The sequence below is a fragment of the Herpailurus yagouaroundi genome, unplaced genomic scaffold (assembly GCF_014898765.1).
Source record: "Herpailurus yagouaroundi ecotype Mexico unplaced genomic scaffold, PumYag 182, whole genome shotgun sequence".
NCBI lineage: Eukaryota > Metazoa > Chordata > Mammalia > Carnivora > Felidae > Herpailurus > Herpailurus yagouaroundi.
The window spans coordinates 11,999,537-12,023,862 of NW_024412413.1; the positions used below are offsets into that span (position 1 = coordinate 11,999,537).

Sequence of the window (24,326 nt, forward strand, 5' to 3'; positions counted from 1 at the left end):
TCCACACCCTTATCAACGTTCCGTGTTTTCAGTGGGCACAAAATGCTAGCTCAGGTTTTTATGTTTTTAAAGGTTACTTATTTTGGGAGGGAGAGGGAGAGAGCACAAGCAGGGGAGGGGCAGAGAAAGAGGGAAAGAGAGAATCCCAAGCAGGCCCTGCATTGTCAGCACAGAACCTGATGCAGGGCTCGATTCCACGAACCGATCCCGTGAACCGCAAGGTCATGACCTGAGCCAAGATCAAGAGTGAGATACTTAACCTACTGAGCCACCCAGGTGCCTCCTGTTTGGTTTTAATTTCAGATCCCTGATGACTAATGCTGTTGAGCCGCACATTCATGTATTTTCTGCCCATCGGGATATCTTTTTGTGGGAAGTTGTCTGTTAAAGTCACTAACCCATCTTCAAAAACATGCTTTGTTCTTTTTTTTTTTTTTTTTAATTTTTTTTTCAACGTTTATTTATTTTTGGGACAGAGAGAGACAGAGCATGAACAGGGGAGGGGCAGAGAGAGAGGGAGACACAGAATCTGAAACAGGCTCCAGGCTCCGAGCCATCAGCCCAGAGCCCGACGCGGGGCTCGAACTCACGGACCGCGAGATCGTGACCTGGCTGAAGTCGGACGCTTAACCGACTGCGCCACCCAGGCGCCCCAAACATGCTTTGTTCTTTTTGTTACGATTTGTAACAATTCTTTGTAGATTCTGCATAGGTGTTCTTTGCCAGATAAGTGAGTGTATTGCGAATGCTGCCCCCCAGTCTACATCTTGTCTCTTTATTATCTTAGTGGTACCTTTCAAAGGAGCAAGAAGTTTTAAATTTTCGATGGGGTTCAGTGTATCTATTTTTTCTTCAGTAATTCTTGTTTTTTATGACCCAAGAAGTTTTTGTTTATTGCAAAGCTGTGAAGATTATCCTCTTTTTTTTCCCTGGAAGTTTTAAAACACTCATATATAGGTTTGTTATCTCTTTCAAGTTAACTTTTGTATACATGGGATGAGTTGAGGTTCTGTTTTGTTTTCTTTTGTTTTCCCCCCATTGGGGATTCAACTTTTTTTATTTGTGAAAAAGTCTTTCCTTTCTCCCACTGAATTGACTTGATGCCTTAATACTGACTGTACTATTCTGTTCTGTTTCATTCATTGATGTGGGGGCTTGGGGCGCACTGATGCGAGTTTGTGGGATTTGGGGTACATGGTCATCTTAAGACTGTCAAGCTTTCCAATCCATGGTCATGTATTTTTCCATTTATCTTTGTACATTTGTTCTGTTGGATTTTGCAGAAGAACTTAATGTAGCAACGATGGCTGAACCTTTCTTTAAAAATAGCGTGAGATCTTTCTGCAGCTTTGGATTCATTTTGTTGGAGATATAGTATGAATTTAATGGCCATCAGATTAATGTCAAAAGCCTGCGATAATGTTTAGAAAAGGATGCTGAAAGTTTCAGTTTCCTACAGCTCTCCGTGGATAGAGAATCATCTCTTGAACTGAAGGGAAAGAAGGATAGTTGGGACTGAGACAGAAGGAGGAATAATTGCTCCCTTGCTTGATGGAAATGATGCTCACAAGCAGGAGGAAACCAAGTGACATAAACCCAGGTTTTCTTTGATTGCCTAATGATATGATGTTTAAGATACGGTGGGGAAGGGGGGAGCCTTTCAAAGTGCTGACGTGTTGAAGCATTTGTCCATCTCTGCCAGCTACTTACAGGAGAGTGGCCTAAGACTTTGCAGACTTGTGTATCTTCAGTAAAAAAAAAAAAAAAAAAAAAAAAAAAAAAAAAAGGCTTTGCTTTTGATGGAATGAAATGGGAGGTCAAGGGGGTGGGGAGGATGGGTCCTTCGCAAAATTTGTTCTACAAGATCCAAACTTTTTTATATCTGAACTTAGAACAGAAGTGAGAGAGGGGCCATAGCGCCAAAATAGCCCCTTCTAACAATTCCCTGTAGTTCCTGCATACTTGATTGATATTTCAGATACCACACTGAATTCCAGGTAAGCAGCTGGGAAAGGTTATCACATGGAGAGGTTTCTTGGTGTGCTGTTACCCTTAGCTGGCAGTGATTATGAAGAACTCTTAAATTTTTTTGTCTGGGGATTTTTTTTTCTATCTCTAGTGTTTATAATTTAAGGAACCTTTATTTTAAACTATTAACCTAGTAGCCAAGACTTAAATAAATCTCTATCTTGAAATACAAACAGTATTTTTTTTAATAATATACTTTCCTCTGAACTCTGCGCTCTTAAAACCTAGAGACCTATGTTGTCTGGTTTTGAGAATTTAACTAATAATGTCACCCTGCCTATTGCTATGAATTGTAATTGAACGAAGTTGGTTTGTTTTCCTCTGAGAATCACTGTAAAGGGACAGAGAGTGTCCTGAAGAAAATACTAATGGCCCAAACTGAGTTCAACTCTTATACCTTTTCTTGTGTGAGAAATTTCCTGGCATTTTTAAAAACTTGGTTTCAAGGAAAATTTTTGACTCTTTGGTAACTAATCAACTTTAATATGGTCACGGGCCTGTTTGGGAATCACAGATTCGCCAAAGTGGGGTGTATGTTCTGCATGCATACGTCTCTGTAGGAGTGCAGAGAGAATATTCAGAGAATTTTGTACTCATCTTAGAAATAATCACATAATGATGGGGCGCCTGGGTGGCTCAGTCGGTTAAGCGTCCGACTTCGGCTCAGGTCACGATCTCATGGTTTGTGGGTTCGAGCCCCACGTCGGGCTCCGTGCTCACAGCTAAGAGCCTGGAGCCTGCTTCAGATTCTGTGTCTCCCTCTCTCTGTGCACCTACCCCACTCATGCTCTATCTCCGTCTCTCAAAAATGAATAAACGTTAAAAAAAAAAAAATTTTTTTTTTATAAGAATCACGTAATGAGAATTTAGAGTCACTTTTTCTCCTTATTTTCTCTTCCCCTGTTCGTTTCAGGGTAACCAGGAGCCGACAACAACTCCTGACGCAATGGTTCAGCCTTTTACTACCATCCCGTTTCCGCCACCTCCCCAGAATGGAATTCCCACAGAATACGGAGTGCCACACACTCAGGACTATGCCGGCCAGACCAGTGAGCATAACCTGACGCTGTACGGGAGCACGCAAGCCCACGGGGAGCAGAGCAGCAGCTCCCCCAGCACACAGAATGGATCTCTCACGGTAAGGGAGCTCTGAGCGGGGAGGGAGGAGGGCCTGTCAGGTTGCAATCCTCGCCTGCATCACGGGCCAGCAAACCCTTTGCGTTAAGGTAGCGTCTGCCTGACACTACACGGCATTTATGCAATTCACTCCTACCCCCTGCACTGTAACTAGAAGGTGAGGACTTAGAATCCAAGCTCGCAGCCACTGCCCAGGAGCTTACGGTCAAGAGACAGGCCAGACAACACGGCAAGGTGAAGGCACGACGACGGGGGCGCTGCTCTGGTCAGTTTCGCCCATTCGCTTCAGTTCGCCTTGCGGCCCCCCCCCCCCCCCACCTCCCGCTTCCTGGAGACGCTCACTAGGCTCTTGGCTCTCCAGACACTCCCTGTTGCCCTCCTACCCCCCGGAAGTCCTCTCTCAGTCCCCTCTGCTGCTGGCAGCTTCTCTTTCTCTGTTCGATTTTGAGATGTTACAGCACTCCAGGCCTGGATCCTAGGACCCCCATCCTCTTATTTTGTGTCTTCTCTCTCTATATGATTATGCTGCTAGATTCATCTTGCTGTTCAAGCAACACCCACGAGTCTTCCCTGTTTCTTTCTTTCACGTCTCCATCCAGTCCGTCTGCAGGTCTCGGAAACCGTAACTCGAAGCGTTCTCTTACTTCAGCCTCTTGTCTTTAACTTAGTACCTTAACTGGAGAATGTGTATGATAGCAGCTCTTATGCCAGGTTTGAGGCGGGCCCTACTTAGCAGTACAATTTTATTTAATCTCTTTCTGCTTTGGCTTTCTCAGTGATGACAAGTACGTATCTGTACCTGGAAAATGAAGACAGTAATACCTACCTCAGAATGGCCGTTAGATTTAAAAGAATTTAATTCACGTAAGGTATCTTCATGGCCCCCACACTATTCCCGACCTCATCACATATTCCCCGTGTCACTGCTCCCTAACTAACTTCTCCCTTTGCCACATCACAGCCAGCGTAGTGCTTTGTTTTCTAATGCAAATAGTGTTATTTTCCAACTTAACTCTAACAGTTCCCTAACATACTTAGAATAAAATCCACACTCTGTACTTTGTTTACTAATCCCTGGCCCTAGCCTGGCTCTTTGACTTCGCCTCTTAACCACTAACTTCCTAAAGTAAAAGAAATGTCAGAAATTAACCAGGAGATATATATCAGATATATGTCAACATACAGGAAGGAAGTCTTATTGTCTGTGGGATTATGTCGTCTGTCTCCAAAGATAAAAATGTTCTATATCCTAGATAGAAATATCTGTGTCGAATTTTTACATTTCTTTTTGCCCTTCCTGTTTCAGATTATCAGGAGACCTTTATTCAGCCTTTAAACCACTTGATATGATTTACTTCCCAATAACGAACCTTAGAATGGAAGCTTTTGTTGTGTAAGGATGGATTTCACCTTCAAATTCTTTCTATTTCCCTTTATTAGCTATTAGACCGCAAAGAAACCCAGTCTTTCCTTGAAAACATGTTGTCTTTTTAGTGTTGATCAGTTACATATAAGCACATAATTTTATACTTCATAAGTAATGGACTGTAGTGGCAATTTATTGGAGAGGTATAAGCATGATGGGTAACAAATGAGGATTCCATGGCGTTTGTTCTAGAATTGTGAATATACCAGCCACTATATTGGCCACATTTCCAAATCATTTTCAAATGATGATGAACTCACAGACTTACCAGAACAACTATGCAAAGAAGAAATAAAACATAAATCTGAGGCTTTATCAAGGTATTTTAATTACTGAATCTGTTTTTTACTAGTTACCTGTCCTTTTTCTCTTTTTATTTTTATTTTCTATTGCGAGTCAAACCAATTTTAGTAATTTGTGACTTTCTAGGAATTTTTCTTTTTCATTTAAATTGTCTATTTTGTTGGATATAATATATATATATATAAAATTATAATCTATAGATTTATAAATACATGGTTTAATTATAATATAATTTATAAAAATCCATATGATCCTTTTTAATTTCTATAGCATCTGTACTGATATCCCTTCTCTCATTCTTGATTTTGATAATTGTGGCTCCTCTCTTTTTCTTGGTCAGTCTAGCTAAGGTTTATTAATTTTGCAGATCTTTCCAGAAAACCATCTTTTGATTTCATTGATTTTTTTTAAATCTATTGTCTTTCTCTTTGATATTTCATTGATATCCATTCTGATCTTCATTATTTCCTTCCTTCTACTAGCTTTGAGTTTGATTTGGTCTTGGTTTTTATTATTTAAAAAAATTTTTAATGTTTATTCATTTTTGAGAGAGAGACAGAGACAGAGAGACAGAGTGCTAGTGGGGGAGGAGCAGAGAGAGAGGGAGACAGAACCCGAAGCAGGATTGAACAATCCTGACACAGGCTTGAATTCGCAAACCACGAGATCATGACCCGAGCCAAAGTCAGACACTTAGCCGACTGAGCCACCCAGGAGCCCCTGCTCTTGGTTTTTCTAAGCCTGTTGAGTTGCAGCCTTAGAGCATTGATTTAAGTTTTTTTTTTCCTTTCTAATATGTGTTTAAAGCTATATATTTCCCCTTAAGTTTCCCTAAAATGTGATATATTGTGTTTTGTTTTCATTTATTTTTTAAAAAGATTCTTAAATTTTTTTCCTTATGATTTCTTCTTTGATCCTGGGTTACATGGAAGTGTGTTGTTTAATTTCCAAATACTTGAGCATTTCCTAACTTTTTTTGTTGATTTGTAATTTAATCCCATTGTGGTCACAGAGCATCATAACTTTGTATGATTCAGTTTTTTAAAACTTACTGAGACTTGTGTTATTAAGACAGTCTGTCCTACAGACTGTTTCTAACCAGTTGGCCCTTTTATCAATAAGAAATGTCCCTATTTGTCTCTGCCATTATCTCTTAGGTCTGTTTTGTCTGATACTAATATAATCACTTCAGTTCTCTTACCATTACTATTTGTGTGACAGCTTTTCCCTTCATTTTGTCTCAAACTCTTTGACTCTAAGGTGTGTCTCTTGTAAAAAAAACATACAACTGGATCTCACTTAAACAATCTGAAAATTACTGCCTTTTTTATCAGAGTATTTAGTTTATTTATATTTAAAGTAATTGTTAATATGGGTGGATTTATGTGTGCCATTTAAACTACTTGTTTTATGGCTCATGTCTTTTATTGTTCCTCTGTTCCTTCTTTCCTGATTTCTGTTAAGTAATTAACTGTACCTTTTAAACCTCTTTGTGATTTTTAAATTATTTGTGTTATTTTTATATTTTCTTAGTTCTTGATCAAGGATTACGTCTTCAACTTATAACTGACCGATGCGCTTGCTTGCTTGCGATTTGTTTGCTTACTTGCAGACGTGCGCCCACGTGCTCGTGTGTGTGTGTGTGTGTGTGTGTGTGTGTGTGTGTGTGTGTGTCTTTGATAAAATATAGCCGCTTCGGTCCTGATATAGCTTCATTCCTCACCATTTTGTGCTGTTATCCTCATATATTTTATACGTATGAGTCCAGTTGTATGTTTTTTACAAAAGGCTCACCTTAGATTTAAGAGTTTGAGATAAATGAAGGAAAAAGATGTCCTACTAATAGTAAGCATAAGAGAGCTGAGGTGGTTGGTTATATTAATATCAGACAAAATAGATGAGACAAGAAATATTGGTGGAGACAAATATATATTAGAAATGCAACAAAGGGTGCCTGTGTGGCTCAGTCGGTTGAGCGTTTGACTCATGATTTCGGCTCAGGTCACGATCCCAGGGTTGTGGGATCAACCCCACATTGCTCTGTGCTGAATGTAGAGCCACCTTGAGATGTTCTCTGTCACTCTCTCCCTCCGCCCCCTCCCCTGCTCATGCTCTCGCTCTCTCTCTAAAAAAAAAAGAAATGCAGAAATACAGTATTGTAATTATTACTTTAAAGAATTTGTATTTTCAGAAAGTTACCATTTCTGGTGATCTTCATATTGTCCTATATAGATTCGAGTTATAGTCTGATATTGTTTCCTTTCAGCCCATAGAACGTCTTCTAGTATTTTTTGTAGACTAGGTCTGTTTGAAACAAATTTTCTGTTTTTGTTTATCTGGGAATGTCTCTATTTTGTCTTCAGTTTTGAAGGCTAGTTCTGCTCGCTGTAGAATTCTTGGTTGACCATTTCTCCACCACTCCCCAGCACTTGAAAATCTGTTGTGCCACTGCCTTCCCACCTCTGACAAGAGCCAGCTGATTCTGATGAGAAGTCAGCTGTTAATCCTGTTGTGCCCCTTCCAGTGCTGAATTGTTTTTCTCTTGCTGCTTTCACGATCTTTATTTTATCTTTGGCTTTGAGCAGTTTGGCTCCGATGTGCCTAGGGTGGATCTCTTTGTGTGTTTTTTTTAATTTTTTTTTAATGTTTGTTTATTTTTGAGAGACAGCATGAGCAGGAGAGGGCAGAGAGAGAAAGAGGGAGATCCAGAATATGAAGTAAGCTCCAGGCTCCGAGCTGTCAGCACAGAGCCCAACGTGGGGCTCGAACTCACGAGCCATGAGATCGTGACCTGAGCTAAAGTCGGACGCTCAACCAACTGAGCCACCCAGGTGCCCCTGGATCTCTTTGTTTTTATCATCCTTGGGATCTATTGAGGTTTTTGGATCTGTAGATTAAGATTTTCCACCACATTTGGAAGGTTTTTGAGCATAGTTTCTTCAGCTGTGTGTTCTTTCCCTTCTTCCTCTCTTCCTGGGACTTCCACCAACGATATGTTGGGAACTTTTTGTTCACCCACAGGTTCGGGTTCTGGTCTTTTGTTTGTTTTCAAGGTTCTTTAAAATTTTTTAAACATTTATTCATTTTTGAAAGAGACAGAGAGCGAATGGGGCAGAAAGAGAGAGGGAGACACAGAATCCAAAGCAGGCTCTGGCCCCCAAGCTGTCAGCGCAGAGCCCGACGCGGGGCTCGGAACTCACGGACCGCGATATCATGACCTGAGCTGAAGTTGGCCGCTTAACCGACTGAGCCACTCAGGCGCCCCTGTTTGTTTTTAAGTTAAGTCAAAATAGAATCTAAACTTCTATTCATTTTCCTGCGATCTTTTTTCTTTCTGTTCATTAGATTGGAGAATTTGTGTGGAGGCCTCTTTCGGTCTGCTCGTTCTTTGCTCCGCCATACTGCATCTCAGCTGTTGAGCATCTCAGTGTATTTTTTACTTCAGTTATTGTACTTTCCAGTTCTGCAATCCTCATTTGTGATTTCTGCTTCTCCATAGTGACTGTCATCACATTTCCTTCAGTTCTCTGAATACGTGTGGAACTGCCACTTTGGAGTCATCTGCTAAATCCAACATCCAGGCCCACTAGTTACTGCTTGTTTTCTGGAGTCCGAGCCCCACTTTCCTGTGTCTTTACAGGTCTTGTAATTTTTCAATGAGCTGGACGCGTTAGTAATATATTTCAGCAACTCCGAAGCGTCTTTTACACTGTTGAAAGGTGTAGGTGTTCTCACGCGTGTGTGTTTTTAAGTAATTTGCCTGAACTTAAACGGTGGAATGTGACTCCTCGGTGGTGTGCGGCCACTGCCGGTTCCCCTTGGCAATTCTCCCTCCCCTTTTCACTCTTTAGCCTGGCTAGGAGTTGCCCGCGAGTCCCCGTAGCTCGGTGGCCGGCCAGTGATTTGGGCAGAGGTGGTGTTTAAGTGCCTCGTGCTTGTACAGCTTCCACCCTCTGTGGACCGTCTGTCTGTGGGTTGGGAGGTGGCTTCAGAGGCCAGCCAGTTCTCAGGGCTGCTCGGCCTGGTCTCTCTGCTGCACTGTCTCGTGTCTCCCCTCCTCACTCCTGTAGCTGCGTGGTCAGCCCCACATGTGAGGAGAGCGTATCCGGCTCCTGTGCGGTTCTGTTTCCAGGATCTCCCCTCCACACCCCTGGCTGCTCCCCCACTCACCTCGATCAGACCACAAGCTCACGCTAGAAGCACCCTGTCCCCTGTTAGATCCCTACCAAACCTGACAGAGCTGTGGGTTTTTACCGCCCCCACCTCCCCACCACCCACTCCCACCGTCGCCCCGAGTGCCCCAAATCGAGTTCACCCCTTCTGGCGCATAGCTACTGGTCTTCACGGCCCCAGCCCTGTACTGATAAAAACTAGTGAAGTTCTCTCCCGCAGAACTGAGGGTTTGGGGTGGTGACCGGGGTGGGGGGAGGGGGCGGGAGGGCAGGTTGGAGTAGCCACAGGCAGGGTCTCTAGCCTCTTGCAGGCGTTACCCTAAGCACTAGCAGTTTTTCAAGAAAAAAAAGTTTTGTTTGTTTAATTTTAGAGAGAGCACCAGTGGAGGAGAGGGGCAGAGAGAGAGAGAGAGAGAGAGAGAGAGAAATCTTAACCAGGCTCCAGGCTCAGCATGGAGCCTGGCTCAGGGCTTGATCCCATGACCTTAGGATCATGACCTGAGCCAGAATCAAGAGTCAGACATTCAACCAACTGAGCCACCCAGGCACCCCATTTTTCTTCTTCTTCTTCTTCTTTTTTTTTAAGATTTTATTTTATTAAGTAATCTCTGCACCCAGCCTGGAGTTCACATTCACGACCCTGAGATCAAGAGTCTCATGCTGTACCAACTGAGCCAACCCAGGAGCCCCTAACCTCTTCTTTACATAAGAAAAATCTCTATAACTCACCTTTAACCAAAACCTTGAGAAATGTCTGCTCATCTTCTTGGAGCCTTAGGTTCCTTCGGGAAAGTGCAGAATTGACCAACCTGACAATTCTCTACACAGCATTAGCTTCGGCCAACTGAGCCACCCAGGCGCCCCTCAAGAAATTCGTGTGTTTGTTATTCACCTTTGATCTATTTCCAGAATCTGAAATGGCTGTTGGACAGTCTCGTCCCGCTTTCTTACTGTTGTCTTGTTTTGGGGAGAGGAGTTACCGGCCTGTTCACACTGTCTTGGCCAGCACTGCCCTCGCTGAGTCCTCTCCCGGCAGCTCACAGTTCCTCACCGCACCCCTCCTCACCACTGCCCTGACTCCCACCAGCTCCCGTTGTTTCACAGGCCCGCATTCCAGCTTTTCGACGCCAGTGTTAAGGGCAAGTTCTGTTCCTTAATCCAAACCTATGCGGTTAAGATTTCTGTTTCTCACCCCTGGTAGAAACTATTCACTATATGACTTTGCATTATATCGACTAATTTGAGGTCCTAGAGAAATCCTGAAATAAAGTTAGGAATCCACGTGTTGCGACTGTGAATTGATTGTGCTAAGGAGAAAATGGAAGCTCCTTGAGCCGTTTCTACAGACACAGATGGCACACGTTCTATAACTTTAGGAAGTTACTAACAATAAAATGGGAAATTATTAGGAGGCTCTGGCTGAAGATGCTTCTTACATGTTTGGGTTTTTTTTTTCCTTTTTTTTTTTTTTCAATTTTTAAATAAAAATTTTTAAAAATAAACATTTTTATTATTACTTTTTTTAATGCTTACTTATTTTTGAGAGAGTGCAAGTTGGGGAGGGGCAGAGTGGGGGCCAAAAGATCTGAAGTGGGCTCTTGCTGACAGGCTGACCGCAGCGAGCCCGACGCGGGGCTTGAACTCATGAACCGCAAGATCATGACCTGAGCCCAAAGTGGGACGCTTAACTGACGGAGCCACCCAGGCACCCCATGGTTAAGTGTACCTTTAAACGGGAGTGTGAATTCACTGCTCTTAAGCCATTTGCCTTTGGAAGTTGTGAATGTGTGGGTGTTCAGGGGATGCGTGTGGAGAGGGAGAGACTGAGCAGCAGAACAGCGCATCATAAAACTTAGATATGACAACATCCTAGATTATTCTGTTAAACTTGTACTATCTACTCACATGTTTCTTAAAACGGACCTGGTAGTTCCTGGGGCCAATTAAATTCAAAAGGTAGGTAGGAAGCATTGTTATTTAACCACGAACTGATACCTTAAATGTCTGTAGCACTTTATTGAAAGATTGCTTCCGCAAACAGTATTTTATTGTGGTTCATAAACTAGCCCCTTGTGCATGTGAGGGTTTTACAGTCGGGGAATTCAGAGTCCGTTCTACCCCCTAGGCCACTTGGATGCCCCATCTCCCACGGTCCTCACAGCGGGCACCCGTGTATCTCTTCCCATTCAGTCCAGGCGTCCGCTCTATTGGGAAGCCTTGGGAAGCCTTGCTTGGTTTTCCTAGGCTAAGCCAAGCGTTTCTTTCATTTAGGCTCACGTCGATTCCTGAGCCGACCGCTTTCCGTGGAACTTACTGTGATGTTTTTTGTTCACTTTCGTCTTCCTAATTAAACTGTAAGGTCTTCAAGTTCATCTTTGCAGTCTCTGACTTATCACAGTGCCTGGCACTTGATAGTTACTCAATAACCCTTTCTCAGGTTGGGGGGGGCGCGGGTGGTGGTTAAGGGAGATACGGTGTGCCATGGGAGGTCTGAGGAGGGAGACGCTGAGGCTGCTAAGGGCAGGTGGCACTGATCTGGGCCTCGTACTAAGAGTGGTTAGAATTGGAACATGCGCGGGTGATGGTGGGAAGAATTGGGAAAGCCATCTCTCAAAGCAAAGTTAGAGATGGGCAAGATCAAAGTGTCCTTGGATAAAAGCACGTTTCCATTAGATGAAGCTTTGGGTGTTTGGTGGTTACAGAGGAAAATAAGGTGGGAGAAAAAGTCGCTTGAGTAGAAATTGGGAAGAGTATTTGAATGCCTGGCTGAGAAACATTATCGAAGGTTCCTAAGCAAGGAAGGGGAAGTGAGCAGAACTGTGCTTCTGGAAGACCCATCTGTTGCATATACCAGATGAGGAGAGAAGCAGGGGACGGGTTAGGAGAGTCTTACGAGCCTCTGGACTAGGGGCTCCAGGTGTTATGTAGAGGAGGGGTGAACGGAAGAGAAATTGCCAAGGTAGAATACACAGGATTTGACAGCTGATTGAATGAGTAAAACAAGGAGAGCGGAGTCAAAGATTGTGTCCTTACTGCAAGAACTGTCTCGAATAAACCATTTCACCTCCTAGATTTCAGTTTCCTCATCTACCACGTGAAGCCAATGTTGCCTACCTGACAGTATTGTATTGAAAAGAAATTAGAAGTGCTTTGGAAATTACTAGTGTAAATAGTTCTTTAATTGCTTTTTTTTTAAACATTTTTTAAAATCAGTCATTCTTTGATGTCCTTGATTTGTGCTTATTATCGTGAGCTGCGTTTATGTTGAATAGTTCCATCTTGGTGGCAAGAACCAAAAAAAAAAAAAAAAGATTTCCAGGAAAATGAGAAACAAGCAATGGAATGTGGAATTTTATTTCTAAAATGTACTTCAGACGTTGATTTTCACATTGGGCTAGAAGCTTCTTGTGCCCTTAAGACAAGAGCCTGTTTTGACAGTCAGTAGGTCCCATGCCGTGCATTAGCAAAGAGATAGCGGTCAGGGGTCCCTCCTGGGGCTGCAGAGGCCTGATTACCCCCTCGCCTGCCTGCAGAGAAGAAAGGACCTCAGTGGCTGTCCGTTTAGATACTCTCCCAAATGCTGGCAGGCACGAATAGCCGAAGTATTTGAAGGAGGCAAGCTTTGATGAGGAATCCACAGATGAGGTTTGAATTTGTATATGGACTCTACCTAGCTAGTGGGTCGTCCTCTCCTTGAGGGCAGGAGTACTACAAGCTCTCCTCTTATTACTCCCATTGGCATATAATGGATGTTTCATAAGTGTTTTTGTGTGGAGGGCAAAAAAAGCTGACAGAGGCAGTTCAGCATCCGTGCCGGTTAGTAGGAAATGTTAGTGACATCATTTGAGGTATTTAAACAGCTGCTGATGGCTCTGGGGCAGAGATGTGAAGGCGCAGCGGAGGGGCCTGCCTTTACGCTGTCGCCCATAGGCCCTGCAGCCCTCCTCGGTGGTGAGCCTTGGAGCACACCCGAATTACAGGTAACTAGGACTCCGTGCTTCGCATCACCCCGTTTCTTCGCTTTGTTGCACACCCTTTCTCTGGAGTTGAAGCCAGATTTTCTCTCACCGCTCTCCTATCAGGAGATCAGTCTCCCCATCCTCCACGGAATTAACCACGGACCCCCGTACTTGCAGGTGCCCTGGGGAGGGGTGTCCCGCTACCACATAGCCGAGAAGTGGTAGCCCTTAACGTGGGTCCGTTGGCCCAGATGAGGATTTCTGGAACATAATGGGAAGAATGGGGCTTAGATCTTTGTCTCACGTTGTGCGTCGTGGGGCCATGTTACCCTCAGCCTGCAGCGTAGGCATCATCATTAGCACGTTCTGTTTCCGAGCTAGAGTTAGAAGGCCTGGGACTGAGGAATTTATTCACCCGGCTGTCCACTCTTCCAGGGGAGGCCCTGATGTGGAGCCGACACGAACCATCCACACTTGTCAGTTTAGCAGAGTGGGGGTGCCTGTGAGCCGCTGGGCAGTGGCAGAGCTGGGTCCACGAGCGCACTGCAGGCTGGCGTGACGATGCAGGAGTTGCAACAGAAAACCACACTCAGAGCCAGGCGTGGATACTCTCCGGCAGAGAAAATTGCCCTTTGGGCCATGACGCCCAAGACACCTTTCAGCACGTTGTTACTGTTGTTAGCCTTGTGATCCATTCATTCATTTGCTATCCTCCCCCCGCCCCCACCAGCAACTAGAACTACACAGAGTTGGGGATGGTGATTCTTGAACGCAGACCGTTACAGCTAGCTAGTGACAGAGCCAGAACTCAGGAAATCTGCTTTCAGTCAAATGCTTTTTTTCTGCTTCCCCATGCAAATTACAAAAAATAAAGGGTGTCCACAGGGATGGTCTTGTTAGCTTCCACTCATTCTTTGACCTTAAGCCTAAGAACTCCAACTAGAACATACAGATTTCTTTCATTCTAAAATGTACATTAAAATATTAAACATTCAGTTAAGGATCAAGGTTTTAATTGAGGTGATCCGTGTGCTCACTGTTTTATGTTATATACAAAATTTTTCTGTAGTTCTTACTCCCAGTTTAAAAACAATAAGTGACTTGTTGTGGTTTTTATTTCACAGGGTGATATCAGTTTATGATGATATTACATGTACAGATGATGCCTTTTGTAATTCCTTTTTTATAGCACTTTGACCCACTGAGAAAAAGGAACTAGATATTTTCTAAAGAAAATTGAATTACTAGTTAACTGGAAAAAAAAAGAAAAAAAAAGCTTTGCTTATATTTAAATGACCAAACAGCACTAGATTCTCAGAATTTGGGTTGTCACAGCAGTATTCTTTTTCTTTTATATTTTTTACAATGTTTTATTTATTTTTGAGAGAGAGAGAGAGGACAAGTGGAGGAGGGGCAGAGAGAGGGGTGGGGGTGGAGACACAGAATCCAAAACAGGCTCCAGGCTCTGAGCTGTCAGCACAGAGCCCAATGCAGGGCTTGAGTGTTGAACTCACAGACCATGAGATCATGACCTGAGCTGAAGTTGGATGCTTAACTGATTAAGCCACCCAGGTGGCTTAATGCCCCTTAAGCATTTCTTTTTAAAATAACTAAATCCAAAAGTAATTTTTCTTGAGTAGGGAATTGCTCTACACAGATGCAATTTCAGTTTTCCGTGCCTTAAGAAATTGTGTTTGGTGGTGGCATTAGATAAAATAATTTTGTATTCAACATATGATAAATGGTCCTACTAGCGTGTTCGTTTAGCACTGTGAAATACTCGGATTTTCAGTAAATAAGCATATGGGCCAAGATTTCACTTTTTGGAAAAATATTAAATCATGTTAGGGCATTTTTACTCTTTAAGAAGGAATTCATATGATCTAATTCCACCCAGTTTTAACCTATCACATACTCCATTATAAATATGTATAAAAATGCTTTAAATGCTAACAAACCTTGGGGCACCTGGGTGGCTCAGTCAGTTGAGTGTCTGTCTCTCGACTTTAGCTCAGGTCATGATCTCACTCATGGTTCATGGTTTTGAGCCCCACGTCAGGCTCTGTGCTGATAGCGCGGAGCCTGCTTGGGATTCTCTCCTCCTCTCTCTCTGCTCCTCCCCTGCTTGCTCTGTCTCTCTCTCTCAAAATATAAATAAAGTAAAAAAAAAAAAAAAAATTGCTAATGGTGGGTCAACATGGGTTGTAGGCAGGGTAAAATGACATGATGAAAAGTAACCCGGGGCACCTGGGTGGCTCAGTCGGTTAAGCAACTGACTTCGCCTCAGGTCATGATCTCATGGTTCGTGGGTTCGAGCCCTGCATCGGGCTCTGTGCTGACAGCTCAGAGCCTGGAGCCTGCTTCAGATTCTGTGTCTCCCTCTCTCTCTGCCCTTCCCCCACCTGTGCTCAAGTCTCTCTCTCTGTCTCTCTCTCTCTGTCTCAAAAATAAATACAATGTAAAAAAAAAAAAAAAAAAAAAAAAAGAAAAGTAACCCAACCCACTTTCTACAATATTATAAGGAAAAAAAACAAAAACGTGTTTAAAGCTGTTTTAAAAAACATCTTTTTATTATATAATATTGTGGTTGTGGTGAGGGAGCGTGCTCGAGCCCTGGAAATCAGATTGAGTTTAGCTACCAGCTCCCTCCATTTGCTAAATGTGTAACCATCGGAAAATTATTACTCTAATGCTCATTTTCCTCATCTGTAAAAATGGTGATGATCGTTCCTACCGGATAGGGTTATTTTTTGCCTTAAATGAGAAAATGAATAGCAGGTACTTAGGATAACGCCTGGCACATAGTAAGTGTGCAAAAAGCATTAGCTACAATGCTATTTTTATATAATTATTTCAGAGAAGGCATTCTAGGCAACCTCGATTTATAAAATGATACAAGGGCACCTGGGCGGCTCAGTGGGTTGAGCATTTGGCTCCTGGTTTCAACTCAGATCATGCTCTCATTGACGGTTCCGGGGTTCAAGCCCTGCTTCAGGCTCTGCACTGACAGCATGGGAGCTGCTTAGGATTTTCTCTCCCTCTCTCTCTGCCCCTCCCCCCGTTAACAGAAATAAATAAACTTAAAAAAAAGATACAAATTAATAGGCCATCCAATTCTCTTCTCTGTTACTCCATTTTCTTCCTTCACCTGCATGGGAGCTACTGCTCTAAGAGCCATCCTGATAAAAGCAGTATTTCCCTAAGTGAATTTTGTAGTCTGCTTTAGAAAAATAAATGAATGAATTGCATGTGTAACATGTTTCAGGAGAAAGGTGAGTTCTCTCTTCAGAATTCACAGGAAACTTGTTGACTTTGTTTAATCTAGTATTTCCCATATTTATTTGACCATGAAAGCCATTTTCTACAACATACCAGGTAATATCCTGTAGAACTAACTTATACCCACTGTGAAATATTGCTCTATGATTTTTTAAAAAATTTTTAAATGCTTATTTATTTATTTTGAGACGGAGAGCTAGAGAGCGAGCAGGGGAGAGGCAGAGAGAGAGGGAGACAGAGAATCCCAAGCAGGGTCTGCACTGTCAGTTTAGAGCCCAATATAGGTTTCAAACTCACGACGAACTGTGAGACCATGACCTGAGCCAAAATCAAAAGTTGGATGCTTAGCCAACTGAGCCACCCAGGCTCTCCTTGCTCTATGATTTTTGAAACACACACACACACACACACACACACACACACACACACACCCTTTAGATGTGCCTAAAGCTACTTTGGGAATGATCTTTCCATTAGATTTTCTTGGGTATAAAATACATCACAGTCTTAGTTGATACAAATTTGAATCATTCAACTTTGAAATAACGTAATGTAGAAAAATTAATGAAATTCACTTTTGTGTAAATTTTTAACTGTTATAACCAAATTTAAAATTACACAGGTCTTATTGGCTTTATTCAGTGATTCATGAGTTGGGTTGCATCCAATCTAAGCAGATAGAAAGGCGCTCAGAAGAGCTGTACAAGGCAAGAGATTTGATAGGCAGAAGGAGCAGGAACAAGGAAGTAGGACTGGGCATTTGCTGATTGGTTAAAGCAAGGTTGCTTTCCTTATTTGGAAAGTAGGGGAGTCTTGGAGCCAAGTCAGGTACGTTGTGCTGATTGGTTGACCTAGGCCTTCCTTTACTGGGAGAGCCCAGCAAAGCAATGTAGTTCACTTTTGGTTTGCTCAACTGGGGCCTGTTGGCATGAGTGACTCCCTCTTGGACACAGTCTGGTTCCTTTAACAGAACCAATGTGAATGCTCTCACATAACTAATAATTATATTCATAATTCTTGTTCATAATTGCCTCATTTCAAAGCTGTGTGAATTATATGGCAATTCACAAGACAGCTCTGCTTTTAGCAATTAATAGAAAGATCTACTGTCCTTGGATAAGTTTAGTCTGGAATTCTGCTGTTTTTAGAACCTTGTCCCTTGCACCATGTGTGACCGACTTTATAATCAATATTGTGAAAATATCTCATTCATCCTATGAAGAGGATCCACTTAAACCCTAACTGAAGACCAGCCCCCACCCAAAAGAAATTGGACCCAACTAGGAATCCTCCTTTTGTTCTCAAAACGATGAGATCTTCAGGGAAAATGCGCAGGGGATGGCACTTTATGTGGCTTACCTTTTGTGAGTAACTTACAAATGTAAATTAAAACTGTTTCTAATTTGGGAGTAGATAATCGTAATATCAGATTAGGTGTTTTTTTTTTTTCCTTTGCCATGGCAATAATTTGAAATGAATGGACTTTTCAGCCCATTTCTGATTTTTAGAAGTTGTCCAACCCACCTGTTGAATACAGACACAAGTACCTACCTACATTTATGTCTTCGTACAGTCCTTAAACCAACTAGACATTCTTGGTGTTTTAATATTCTTCAGGGTTTAGGATCTGACATCTCCAAATACCTTTTCCCTTCTTTTTGACTTCTTATTTTGAAATAAACGTAGTAAAGTGGCGAAAATAGCACAAAAAATTTCTGGATGTCCTTCATCTAACTTCTCCTAGTGTCGACACCTTACACAGATACAGTACAGTTTTCGGGGCACCTGGGGGGCTCAGTTGGTTAAGAATCTGAGTCTCAGTCTCAGCTCCGGTCTTGATGTCCGGGTCGTGGGGTCAAGCCCCTTACTGGGTTCTGCGCTGGGCAGGAAGCCTACTTTAGAAAAAAAAAAAAAAAGGTACAGTACAGTCTTCCAGACCAGGCAGTGAGAAGTGTTGGTACAGTAATGTTAAGGCAAAACAGAGTCCTTACTTCAATTTTACCAGTTTTTCCACTAACATTCCTTTTTTCTGTCCTAAATCCAGTTTGGGATCCCACACTGCTGTTAGTTGTCATGTCTCCTTATCCCCAAATCTTTTAATCATCTTCAACTTACATCTGAAGTAGTTCCAGGCTCTGGAGAACAGGGAAAGGAAAACACTGTGTATTTACACACTTGCCGTTAGCTGATAACCATGTCTCATTTTCGAGGTCTCTGCTTTCTCTCCTGCAGCCTTTCGTGTGTGCGTTGGCTAAGGGCTGTAATGCAGGCTCTTCTTCTTGAGATACAAAGGTTATTTTGAAAGCAAAGCAATATTTGCCAAAATATTTTATACGTGTCCGCTCAAAACACACATAAGCTGGGTTGCATAGACACAGAACACTGTGTGGTAGTTTCATGTTACTTTTGAAAACCTCCATCTAATTTGGGGTCCTCCAAAAATGGTTTTTGTGTCTGTGTGATTTTAGGGTTATAAACCAATAAGAACAGGAGAATTACAGGAACAGGGGAATTAATAATTTTGGAAGCTAGAAAACAGATGTCCCAATTAGCGACTAACGTAGCAGACCCACGTGAACTTACTTCTAAGCCAGTTGTTCCATTTACGCCACAGAAATTTCACAGGAGTTTCCGAAACTGACAGCTCTGGTTGGAAGACTGGGCGACACTTGCCTGGACTGCCTGCCTGACCTAGTCAAGAGGAAAGACGTAACGATGTACGTGTCCGGGATTTCCCTAGCAAATTGCTTGCCTGACTGATCTAGAATGAATCAAAGTCCTCAGACCCCTGCACCCCAGTCATTCAGAACTACTGGCTTTCTAGCTACCTTCCCCCACTCAGTTCTTAATTGTGAGCAGACAACCCAAGATAGCTGGATTCCTGAGGGAAGCCTACAGCGTGCAAAACAGAACGAAAAGAATCAAAAAAGAAATTGGGAATAAGAGGAACCTTTTTCTAATCCAAAACAATAACCTGTAGCCTCGGAGAGATGAAGAGAAGATACCACCATCTGCTAAACCAAGAGTGAAGTTTAAAAGGGGTGGAGAGTGGGGGATTCAGAGAAGGGCCCTTGAAATTAAAAACATGGCAACAAAATGAAAAAAATCTTTGTTGGAGGGCTGGAAGATGAGATTGAAGAAGCAGAGGTCTACCGTTACAGTCTTAATCCACAATTACAAAATCTAAAAATGTTCTGAAAATCAGGTGATTTTCCGTAAATTGGCAGAACTCACAACCTGCCTATATCTTTGTCCCACTTATATGAATGCACATAAAGGAACATCACTGTCCCAAGTCTCACTGAGTTGTATTATGGTTTATACACCCATTACCTTTCTAAAATCCTAAAACTTCTGAATTCTGATATGCCTTGGCCCCAGAGTTTTCAGATAAGGAATTAAAGACCTATATCCCAGAAAATAGAAGCTAAAGGCAGAGAGAGAGAAAATAAAAGAAAGCGATAAGAAAATTAAGAGGACCATCCAAAATATCCAGTGTCTAATAACGCAAGTTCCAGAAAGACAACATGTATAGGGTTGGAGTCATCGATAATTAAAGAAAACTTCTTGGGACTGAAGGACATTAATTTCCAACTTAAAAAAGACCACAGAATTACCAGCCAAATAGACTAAAATAAACCCACATTAAGCTTTCCTTCTTTCTCCTATGTTCATCTGTTTCTTAAATTCCACGTATGAGTGAAATCGTATGGTATTTGTCTTTCTCTGACTTATTTCAGTTAGCATAATACACTCTAGTTCCATCTGTGTCATTACAAATGGTAAGATTTCATTCTTTTTCATCACTAAGTAGTATTCCATTGTGTGTATGTGTATGTGTGTGTGTACGTGTGTACACATTACATCTTTTTTATTCCTTCATTGGTCGATGGACATTTGGGCTCTTTCCATAATTTAGCTATTGTTTTTTTTTTTTTAAGTTTTTTTTTTTTTTAATAATTTAGCTATTGTTGATAGCGCTGCTGTAAACATTGGGGTGCATGTGCCCCTTCAAATCAGTATTTTTGTGTATTTTTGGTATCCCTTGGATAAAGACCTAATAGTGCAATTGTTGGGTTATAGGGTAGTTCTATTTTTAACTTGCCGAAGAAACTCTACACTGTTTTCCAGAGTAGCTGTGCCAGTTTGCATTCCCACCAACAGTGTAAGAGGGTTCCCCTTTCCCCACAGCTTCACCAACATCTGTTGTTTCCTGAGTTGTTAATTTTAGCCATTCTGACTATCTCATTGTGGTGTTGATTTGTATTTTCCTGATGATGAGCAATGTTGAGCATTTTTTCATCTGTCTGTTAGCCCCATCTGTATGTCTTCTTTGAGGAAATGTCTGTTCATGTCTTCTGCCCATGTCTTTTTTTTTTTTTAATTTTTTTTTAATGTTTATTTATTTTTGAGAGAGGCAGAGACAGAATGTGAGTGGGTTAGGGGCAGAGAGAGAGGGAGACACAACCCGAAGCAGGCTCCAGGCTCCGAGCCATCAGCACAGAGCCCAATGCAGGGCTCGAACTCACAGAGCTGTGAGATCATGACCTGAGCTGAAGTCAGATGCTTAACCGACTGAGCCACCCAGGCACCCCTCTTCTGCCCATGTCTTAACTGGATTATTTTTTGGGGTGTGAAGTTTGACAAGTTCTCTATAGATTTTTGGATACTATCCGTTTATCCAACATTCATAGGGGAAGGGAAGGAAAAATAAGATAACAGAGAGGGAGGCAAACCATAAGAGACTCTTAACTACAGAGAACGAACGAGGGTTGCTGGAGGGGAGGTTGGCAGGAGATGGGCTAAATGGGTGATAGGCATTAAGGAGGGCACCAGTTGGGATGAACACTGGGTTTTATGTGTAAGTTGTGAATCTCACTGGGTTCTACTCCTGAAACCAGTACTACACTATATGGTAACTAATGTGAATTTAAGTAAAATCTTGGGAAAAATAAATAAGCAGTCAATCAATCAGTCAGCCAACCAGCCAACCAACCCACCCACCCACCTTAAAGCATACCACTATGAAATTTTAGAACACTAGACACACTGGACAGGCTCCAAACCAGAGAGAATGGGGAGAAAGAACACCTTCGGATTTCTGAACAGCAGCACTGGAAACTACACAACAGTTGAGAGTTGCCTTCAGAGTTCTAAAGGAATTTTTTTCAACCTCCAATTCTATACCCAGTCAAACTATCATTAAAATGGGTTGATTCAGTAGATGTTCTCAGACATGAATCAGATTCTCAAGAAATTTACTGTGCTGAATTAAGTTCTCTCTTTTCCTCTGCCTCCCTGTCAGCCTCACATAGGCAAAAATAAGAAATGAAGTCCTCTCAGAAAACAAAAGGAAAAATAAATTTTGAAGAAAATGGGTAATCCATAAATTTTATTCCTGAATTAATCAAAACCTTCCTTACTATCTTGGATTACATGTTAAGTGTTATTCCGATAGAGACTTGGGCAGTAATACTTCATCTTGTATTGCCCACAACTCTCTTCCAGGCCATACCAGCACATTTTTTCACAGTGTATAGTAAGATTTATTTCCATTGTTTCATAGAGAAGTCAGAAAATCTGTTTCGCAGTTACAAGAATATGAAAAGTGTGAGTTCATCAAACCAAAACGTTTTTAGTTCTCATTTCTAGATTGCAGCTGTGAGACTTAAAAATCTCACTCGCTCTTCGGTATAAAAAGCCCTGTGCTCCTGTGCGGTATATACAGACAGCCAGACCCCACTGGGGCAGCTGGGTTGTTTAAAGAGTAGATATGTAGACGGTAGTCCCAGGAGGGTGCCAGCAGTGCTGCTGCCAGCCCTCGCTGTGAACTCTCCGGGCACAGACTCTAGCCCCTTCTGTTTTCATCCTCTGCCCGGTGAATAAATTAGGTCAGAAAATGACCACAGAAGGGAAGAACAGAACCTTGGGAGGTTGGTTGTACAGTCAAGAGAGCTGCTCAGTAGCTAACAGTACAAAATAAAGCAAACTGGGGCACCTGGGTGGCTCAGTCGGTGAAGCGTCCGACTTCGGCTCAGGTCACGATCTCGCGGTCTGTGAGTTCGAGCCCCGCGTCGGGCTCTGGGCTGATGGCTCAGAGCCTGGAGCCTGCTTCCGATTCTGTGTCTCCTTCTCTCTCTGCCCCTCCGCCATTCATGCTCTGTCTATCTCTGTCTCAAAAATAAATAAACGTTAAAAAAAAATTAAAAAAAAAAAATAAAGCAAACTAATGGTGTACACTGAGGTTTTTCTCAGAGCAGTTCAGTTGTCCACTTTTCACAAAGATACAGCCTAAAAAGTGTCACTTTTTCTCTCTGATTTGTCTGTTTCAACAATTAGTAGTTGATATTGAGGTAACTTAATGTTGAGGATGTCAAATGGGAAGTATCTGGCTTAATTACATTCAATGTACATTTCCTACTCCTCTGTCCACTGTATACAGAAATCTGCTTTTCAGCCCCTTTGAGTATCAGTTTGGTAGTGTGCCTTTGCAGGTTTTCTTTCCTCTTGCCTTTACTCCCTTCGTGGGCTGACCTGCTTCTCTTCCCTCAAGATCGAGAATACGTGTCACTCTTGTATGGCTTTCCCTGTCCCTTACCCCCCTGCCTGCCTCTAGCCCCAAGGAAGTCTTGCTCCTCCAGGTGAGGGCGCTGAGAAAGAGAGTGGGGTCCACAAGTGCTCTCCCTTCTAATGAGAAGAAGAGTGCAGGTGTCGTGCTGGCCAGGATGATACTTAGTACGTGAAAGTCCGCCACCTAGTTCTCTGCCACTTAATGTGTGACCTTGGGCACCTACTTAATCTATCTGTGCCTTACTTTCTGCCTCTGTCAATAGGGATAATAATAGTGCCTGCTGCATAGATTATTGTGAGGATTAGAAAAGACAGTACATGACATAGTAGTGAAGAGCATGTACTCGGGGGCCAACCTCCCTGTGTTTGAATCCCTAATCCACTGCTTAGGCGGTCTTTGTGTTTCTCAGATTCCTCATCTGAAAAGTGGGGTAAAAAAACGGCACCACCCAAAAAAATGCTTGGGTGGCTCAGTCAGTTGAGCACCTGACTTGATTTCAGCTCAGGTCATGATCCCAGGGCTGTGGGATCAAGCCCCATGAGAGAAGATTTTCTCTCTCTCTCTCTCTCTCTCCCCCCCCTTCCTCTCCCTCCCTCCCCCCCCACCCCCCCCCCCCCCGCACTCTTCCAGTCTCTCTCTCAAATTAAAAAAAAAAAAAAAAGGACCTCCTACATTCTCATGTTTACAAAAATGCCATGTTAGGGTTGTTGCAAGCATTACATGAATTAAAATACATAAAATGTAGGCCAGTGTCTGGCAAATAGTAAACACTATGTAAGTATTAACTATTGTTAAAAGGCTTACGGAAGAGTCTATCCTATAGTATGCACTCAAGAAATAGTTGCTATTTAACAAGGAGTTCCCATTTTTCAGCAAAGTTCTGTAAGTGGAAAGCAGATTTAACGAGAAGAAAGCAAATTAAAGCCACCATATAATGCCACTGCCTTCCACCAGGATAGTTACAATGAAAAGGGCGATACTAAGCACAACTAGAATTTTTGCAGCTATCCACAGTTAGTATAAGTTAGTACAGCCACTTGGGAAAACGTGTGTTAAGGCTGAACTTATACGTGTCCTTAACCCAGCAAATCCTGGATGCATATGCACCCAACAGAAATGGCTGTTTGTGCGCACCAAAAGACAAGAATGTCGCAAGAATATTCATAGGAACATTATCCTTAATAGCCAAAAACTGGAAGCAGCTCGAATAAGTCCTGTATGTTTATAAAATAGATGAATAGATGAATTACAATAATGTGTGTATGTGTATTACACAGAATAAACGAAGGCAAACAAAAGAGTACATGCTGTGTAGTTCCTTTTCTTTCTTCCTTCTTTTCTTTCTTTTCTTTTGTCTTTTCTTTTGTCTTTTCTTTTGTCTTGTCCTTTCCTTTCCTTTCCTTTCCTTTCCTTTCCTTTCCTTTCCTTTCCTTTCCTTTCCTTTCCTTTCC

The 24,326-nt window shown here is 42.3% G+C and overlaps 1 protein-coding gene across 26 annotated transcripts in view; it reads left to right on the forward strand.

Moving 5' to 3' along the window:
• Nucleotides 1-24,326, forward strand: part of RBFOX2 (RNA binding fox-1 homolog 2) — a 288,313-nt gene that overhangs the window by 220,231 nt on the left and 43,756 nt on the right. For all 26 annotated transcript variants that reach the window (XM_040490942.1, XM_040490955.1, XM_040490943.1 and 23 more), the window contains one exon: nucleotides 2,942-3,166. In XM_040490942.1, coding sequence (XP_040346876.1) covers nucleotides 2,942-3,166 — 225 coding nt within the window. The remainder of the gene's footprint in view (nucleotides 1-2,941; nucleotides 3,167-24,326) is intronic.